At 52.6% G+C, this 7315-nt stretch overlaps 1 protein-coding gene across 1 annotated transcript in view; it reads left to right on the forward strand.

The window, feature by feature from the left end:
* Positions 1 to 4116: 4116 nt before the first annotated feature.
* Positions 4117 to 7315, forward strand: part of Dact3 (dishevelled binding antagonist of beta catenin 3) — a 10316-nt gene continuing 7117 nt past the window's right edge. The window contains exon 1 of the mRNA XM_012517597.2: positions 4117 to 4392. Coding sequence (XP_012373051.1) covers positions 4144 to 4392 — 249 coding nt within the window. The 5' untranslated portion in view covers positions 4117 to 4143. The remainder of the gene's footprint in view (positions 4393 to 7315) is intronic.

Below are 7315 nucleotides of genomic sequence, written 5' to 3' on the forward strand. Positions count from 1 at the left end.
AGAGACAAGAAAACCCCATATCCTATTGACCATTAGATACCACAAAACTACGTTTTTCCCTTTATGAAGATGGAATTTGAACCTAGAGAACCTAGAGGCTTCCCACTAGCTTTTTTTTTTCAGTACAGGGTTTACAGGGTCTCACTATGGAGATCAGACTCATAGTGATTCTCCTGTTTCCAGCCTCCCAAGTGCTGGGATTATACATCTTCCTGGCTCAGCCTCCCAGGGTGTTGCTACAGGTGTGCTGTCATGCCTGGCTCATGAATTTGACCTTAAAGGTAAAACTTTTTTTTTTTTTCAGGTACCAGGGATAGAACTCAGGACTTTACACTTGCCAGGCAGGCACTTATGCCACTAAGCTATCTCCTTGACTTTTTTTTTTCTTCCCAAAAGATACATTGAAATCTTAATTCCTGGACCTCAGAATGTGACCTTACTTGGCAACATGGTTATTCCAGAGCTGATTCCTTGGGGTAAGGTAATCCTGGAGGGGGCCCCTAATTCAACACTCTTGGAGTCCCTGTAAGGAAGTGATTATGGGGAGACAGAACACAAGGAGAAGGCCACATGATGACAAAGCCAGACTGGAGCCACGTGGCTGTATGACAAGAAACATGAAGACTGTTAGCCAACCAGTAGGAACTAGGGAAGGCAGGAGGGATTGCCCAGCAGGTTTTGGGGGAAGCTGGCTCTGCCAGCACATTGATTTCAGACTTCTAGCATTTTGGTTTGTGTGTTTACTTTGTGGTTCTGGGATTGAGCTCAGGGCCTTACATATGCTAGGCAAGCACTCTACCCTGTGAGCTACATCCCTAACCTTTTTTTTTTTTTTTGGTGGCCTGTTCTGCCCGCCCTGTGGGCGGGGCTGTTGCAGCATATGGGGATCAGACCTTGGTCCCTGTACTTGCCTGAGCTTGCCTAAACAGGCGCTTTAGACTGCCAGGCCCATAAAGTTTCTTTCTTTCTTTTTTTCTTTCTTTCTTTCTTTCTTTCTTTCTTTTTTTTTTTTTGACAGAACCAGGGATTGAACTCAGACCTTGCACTTACCAGGCAAGCGCTTATTCTACTGAGCCATCTCCCCAGTCCCAAGGTACTAGGGATTGAACTCAGGACCCTGTGCTTGCCAGGCAAGTGCTTATTCTACTGAGCTATCTCCCTGGGCCCATAAAGTTTCTTTCTTTCAAATACTGTCTTCTTGCTAAGTTGCCCAGGAAAAGTTCACTATTTTCAAATAGGGTCTTACTGTGTGGTTCATACTGGCCTTGAATTTGGGGGAATCTTTTTGCCTAGGTTTCCAGAATATTGGAATTAATCCCAGTACGTGGGAGATGGAGGCAGAAGGATTGCCATGAGGTCAAAGTCAGCCAGGGCTATATAGTGAGTTCGGAACTCTACTACACAGTGAGTGATTAGTAGTTTTGTCTCAAAAAAAAAAGGGGGGGGGGGGAGGAGAGGGGCTGGGAAGATAGCTCCATGTCTAAGCACCTGCCTGACAAGCACAGGTCCTGAGTTCAATAACATGCCAGCCCTGGAACCCCAGGTGCGCTGTGCCAGCCCCAAAACTGGGTGTGGTGGCACATACCTGTAATCCCAATGCTGGGGAGGCTGAGACAGGAGGATCACTACAGGTCTGAGCTGCATAGTGAGACCTTGTAACAAAAACAAAACATTATTCTTTTTTTTTTTTTTTTTGTGGAACCAGGGATTGAACTCAGGCCCTTGTGCTTTGCCAGGCAAGCACTTATTCTACTGAGCCATCTCCCCAGCCCTCAAAAGCAAAACAAAATAATTAAAAAAAATTTAAATGCCTCAGGTCTTCATTATTTTTGAATTTATATTATTATATAATTTAATACATAAATCCAGACATGGTGGTGCATCCCTATAATCCCAGCATTTGGGAAGCTGAGGCAGGAGCAGTGCCAGAATGTTCAAGGCCAGCCTGGACTACATAGCGAGGTCAAGGCCAGCCTAGGTTACCGAGACCTTGTCTCAAAAAACCACTTTCACAGGACAGTTCCCTAGCTGACTTGCCCGTACCTCCTCTTAGTCTTCCCATCTTCCGTTATTTCCTCATCGACTCCTTCCTCCATCTTGTGCTCTACTAGAAGAGCTCAAAGTCTTAATAAGGTCTCTGACATGGCAAAAGTCAGTTGGAAGTTAGCATTTTACCTACTGAGATAAGATCTGGAGATGCCTTGAATTAAGTACATTTAAGTAGGCCTTCAGCCTTGCTTGGGTGATGTTTGTATCTAGGGCACCGGTATCCAGGCTACCCACGAAATCAAGGAGGCTGGAGGCATAGCAGAACTCTGGCGTGGCTGCCCAGCATGTGTGCAGCCCTGGGTTCCTCTCCAGCACTTAAAAAGAAAAAAAAAAAAAAAATTAAAAAGTCACATGGCCAGGGAATAAGGCTCAGTGGCACTTGCTCAGCATACAGGAGGTTCTGGGTTCAATTCCAGCATCAAAAGTCAAACCAAAATGAAACCACTGCCTTGCCACCTGCATCTTCAGGGGACACGTTGTGCTGTGGAAACCACTGCCTTGCCACCTCAATCAGCTGCTGACCTGGGCATGTGGCTTCCAGGGCAGGAGTCTGTCATGGTTGGAAGCAACAGCTGCATCTTTACAGCTGGAAACTCTTTCACCACTCCACCGCACCCCCATCATCACCATCATCAATGCAGCACTGGTACGAGGAAACTTGCGGAATTGCTAAGCTCCCTTGACTCCACCGATCAAGGTGTCTCTTCACCTCCTTGGACTCCTCTCATCTGGCTGTCTTCTGGCTTCAGATCTTGGTTTCGGTCTCTTGTTCTCTCGTTCTTGGAGCTCATTCTGAATCAGCTCCACACTGAACATTCTACTCAGTAATTCATTCAAGTGGTCTTGCACAAGCGGGAGGGGTGAAAAAGAATTCTGACTTCAACCAGACACCGACCGCTAATGTAGATCCATCCTGAAGGTTGTAGGGAGGCTGCTCGTAGTGACACAAGCTGGCCACCTGAGGGGGCGCTGGCCCCATCGGCGGAGCGAGCCTGGAAACCGTTCTCTGGGCTCGGACACCAAAGACCAAACAACGCGGGCACAGAGCAGCTCAGAAGACCGAGAACAAAGCCTCTTAGAACACACGACAAAGGGCCCTGGAGCCGCAGACCGGCGGAGCATACAGCCTCACAGTACCTGGGACACAAAAGCAGCTTAGATTCTGTTCTGGTCAGATCGTAGCATCTTCCATTCCGTGTCTTCTAATTCCAGCATGTGGGAAGCAACGGATCTAAGACCTTCGGAAGCAAGACTGCCTACCTAATGTGCCTGCCCAATGCAAAATGAAAATGTGGGGGTCTCTTGCTCAAAAGATAAGAATTTCAAGGCAGCAACTGCAGAACATTAAACCAAGGGCGACAGTCCTTTTAAGCGAGTCCCACGCCTGTGCAGCTGGGCTTACTTAGAAGCATAGTTTTATCTGAAAGATATGCGTGTCGTTTTATAGCTGAGGCTCTGGGAAGGCTTCCTGGAAGAGGAGGGTAGATCAAGGTTCGACCCTCTAATCTGGCGCTCCCCCCGCGCAGCCTCAAAAGCTGAAGGCTGGGGAGGGGAGGTGGGAGCAGCTGCCAAACTGTCACGTGGATCTATTCTCTATTTATAGAACACCCGTCCCCTCTCGCCCGCACAGTCCTATGGTAGCCAGAGTTCGCCTGCAGGGGCGGAACCAGCTGCAGAACTGGAAGGCATGGACCAATAGAAATGGAGCAAAAGCCGACTTCTTTCATTGTGACGCGCAGGGGGCGTTGCCAAGGCCCAAAAGCCGGCGCACCCGGGCGGGGCGTGGCGAGGAGACCCTAAAGCGGAGCGAGTAGGGTGCTACGAGCATGCGTCGTGTTGGGCGGTGCGGGGGCACAGCCAAGCGCCTTTGTAGAGGAGCGAAATCGGCCAATAGGCGACGGTTGCTGTGTTGCTGGGGGCGTGTCCATGCAGATAAGGTGCGGGTGGGCGGCCCAATGGGCGGGCGCCTATGCAGATGAGACGGTGACAGCCCGGCCAGCGGGCGGGCGGGCAGGAGGGCTGCTGGGGCGGGAGGTGGGAACGGGAGAGGGGTGGCCGTGGGGCCCGGCCGGGCTGGGGCGGGGGGCTGCAGCCATGATCCGGGCCTTCTCGTTCCCGGTGAGCCCCGAGCGGGGCCGGCTGCGAGGATGGCTGGAGGGTAGCCTGGCCGGGCTCTGTGAGTTGCATTGGCTCCGGGAGAGGCAGGAATACCGCGTGCAGCAAGCGCTGCGGCTGGCCCAGCCCGGAATGGGGGGCGCCGAGGCCGAGGACGAGGAGGACGCCGAGGAGGACGAGGATGCGGCGGCGGCGCGCCGGGCCGCTGCGGCCCTGGAGGAGCAGCTGGTGAGAGACCGTCTGTCCGTCCGTCTCTCCACCCTCTCCCATGTCTGTCTGTCTCGGGTGGGTGCTCAGACACCGGCCCTGAGGGGTGGGTAGGGAGGGGGAGAGCTGCAGGCCCGGGAGTCCAGGGAGCTGGCAGCACCTGGTCACCCCGCCCCCCAATCGGGGCAGGGGGCACTGCATGGCCTATGCTGGGGGACCCTGAGATGCATGGGTTCCAACCCTTGCTCGCTTTCCCAAACAAAACCCACTGGGCACCGAGTGTGTGTTAGGTTCGGGTCCGAGTACTTTGCATGTGCTGTCTTCTCGCAGCTTGGGAGATAGACGGTGATAGTCCCCATTTTACAGAGAGAGAAACTGAGACTCAGAGAGGAAGTGACTCACCCAAGGTCACACAGTCGCGATCTAAATCTGCGCCCCTCTGGGCCCCGCAGCCGGGTTCCATCTTCGCTAAGTCCCGGCGTGCTTGGAGATCTCGGAGGGGGCGGGGTGGGAGGAGGGGATCTTAGGCCTCTTGGGGGAGGGACCACTGCTAAGAGGAAGCTGTGGTCTCGGAGGACCCCACCAGCAGCTTGACCGGCTAGTGACACTTCCTCTCTCTTCTACCTGGTCCCAGCTTTCCCTAATCCAAGAACAACCAGATTAGGGGCACATCATAGCCTGACTTCTGGGTTCCCTCGGAGTCTAATTTTGGAAATGACCGGAGGTCTGCAAATTCAAGAAGCCCTCTCTCCCTCCATCGTTCCTTGGGTCTCAGACCCTTCCTGGCTTCTCTCCCTCTGTCCCTGCCGCCGCATCTCCAAGACTTTCAGACTCAGTTTCCCTCTCCCAGTCCAGCCTCTCTGTCCGCCTCCCTTGTCCGCTGCCGCCTCGCGCTCTTCCTGCCCCATGGCTCAGTCTCGCTCCCCTCCCCCCAGCCCACAGACCCTGGCTCCCCTCACACCGTCCGGAGCCTGTGTGTGGTCAGAGCTTCCCATTTGGGGAAACCTGAGCCGATGTTGCGGGGGAGGGGGCTCTCCTTGCTGCTGACCTCGGCTGCCCCCTCCTCAGATGGGAAGTGGGGCAGAGAACTGCAGCCAGACGGCGCGGATGCCCAGCCCCTCCCCCGGCCGGCGGTGGGACCCTGCACATTCTTTTTGCAAGCAGAAACAGCTGTGGGAGGCCCCGCCCCCTCCCGAAGTTAGCGCGGATTGTGGGGGGCCTTCACCACTGCTACCCCACTCCGCCCCATCCGGAGAGAGCAGGCTCGAGGATCGGCTAGCCTTGTCCTGTGCCCCTCCCCCATTCCTCAGCACCCACAGCCTGGCAAGAGGTGGTAGTGAGAGGCCTGCCCCCCACCATCACCACAGTCACCAGGCAAAGCTGGTCCCAGCCTGGGGAGGAGGCTGTAAGGGGGGGGGGGCAGGGAGACTGACGGGGAGAGAGAGCAGGAAAAAGCTAAATATAAACTCCCCTAGTTATTGGGGGTTCCTAGGTCCTTCTGAAGAGGGGGTGGGGACTCCTCTGATCCCAGAGTCCTTGTCTTATGGTACTTACCAGACATCCTCTCTCCACACCCATGGATACCCCCCCTTGGAAGCAAGAACACCAAGCTAAACTTGACTTGCCAATGGGAATGACGGGGATGCCAGGTGTGTGTGTGCGCGGGGGGAGTTTGCAGTAAGAGGCCTAGATCTTGGGTGTTCAGGGCCCTTGTGTTCCCAGGAAGGAAAAAGGTCCCTTCCAGCAAGAAGAATTTAAGTTAGACTTGCAGGAGGACTTCCTAAGAGAGGTAATAGGCCATTGGACACCGACTAGTACATGTGGGAAGAGGAACAAATGTGTGGGGAGGTTCAGGCAAAGGGGTTTCCAGGTACCCAGGCCCAAACTGCATGCTTATGGAGCCCTCCTGAGCTCCACAGCCTGCTTGTAGAAGGGCTTGCAAAAGATAAAATTCTTTTGATGAGAAGCACTGTGATTGTGGAGAGACAGAGGAAGCAAGATTTGGGCCAAGGACCTCTGGTCTTTTAATGATTCATCTTTTTGGCAGCTGGAAGGAATGAGGTCAGGCTTACAAAACTCGGGGTGCAGTCTAGGGAGAGTGGGGGGATGGAGATACTGGGGAAGAGGACCCTAGGCTATCTTTTCCCCCAGTCACTGCTCTTCCCTGTAGCACAAGAGCTGAAATGAGACCTGCACAATTTACCCCCAAATCCATCATCTTATACTTTTCTTTTTTTTTTTTTTTTTTTTTTTTGGTGGAACTCAGGCCCTTGTGCTTGCCAGGGAAGCACTTATTCTACTGAGCCTTCCCCCCAGCCCCCTTATGCTTTTTAATTATGCCTCTAATATTTTTTGTTTGTTTTGTTTTGTTTTGAGAACCAGGAATTGAACTCGGGCCCTTGCACTTGCCAGGGAAGCGCTTATTCCACTGAGCCATTTCCCTGGCCCCACCTCTAATATTTTTAACTATCCTTTTTATGTAGTAATGCATGTAGCACTTCTTCTTCGCTTTTTTTTTTCTTCATACCAGCGATTGAACTCAGGACCTAGCACTTGCCAGGCAGGTGCTTATGCCACTGAGCTATCTCCCCAGCCTCAAGGTAGCACTTACTAAGCATTTAAAAGGAACTGCTGTGCAAGTGTGGTGTTAAAAGACTGAAACATGGGCCTTGCAAATGCTGGGCAAACACTATCTATACCACTAAACTGTACCCTTAGCGCTTTTTATGGCGTGACAGAGTCTTACTAAACTGCCCCAGCTGGGCTTGAATTTGCAGTTCTGTCTCAGCCTCCCAAGCAGCTAGGGTTAAAGGTTTGTGCTGCTGCACTTGGCTAGGAATTGCTCTTTTTTTTTTAATTATGTACTCTTTATTTATTTATTTATTTGTGTGTGTGTGTGTGTGTGTGTGTGTGTGTGTGGCCAGCTCAGCCCACCAGGGGGCGG

The sequence above is a fragment of the Octodon degus genome, unplaced genomic scaffold, assembly GCF_000260255.1.
Source record: "Octodon degus isolate 3935 unplaced genomic scaffold, OctDeg1.0 scaffold00197, whole genome shotgun sequence".
NCBI classification, from domain to species: Eukaryota; Metazoa; Chordata; class Mammalia; order Rodentia; family Octodontidae; genus Octodon; species Octodon degus.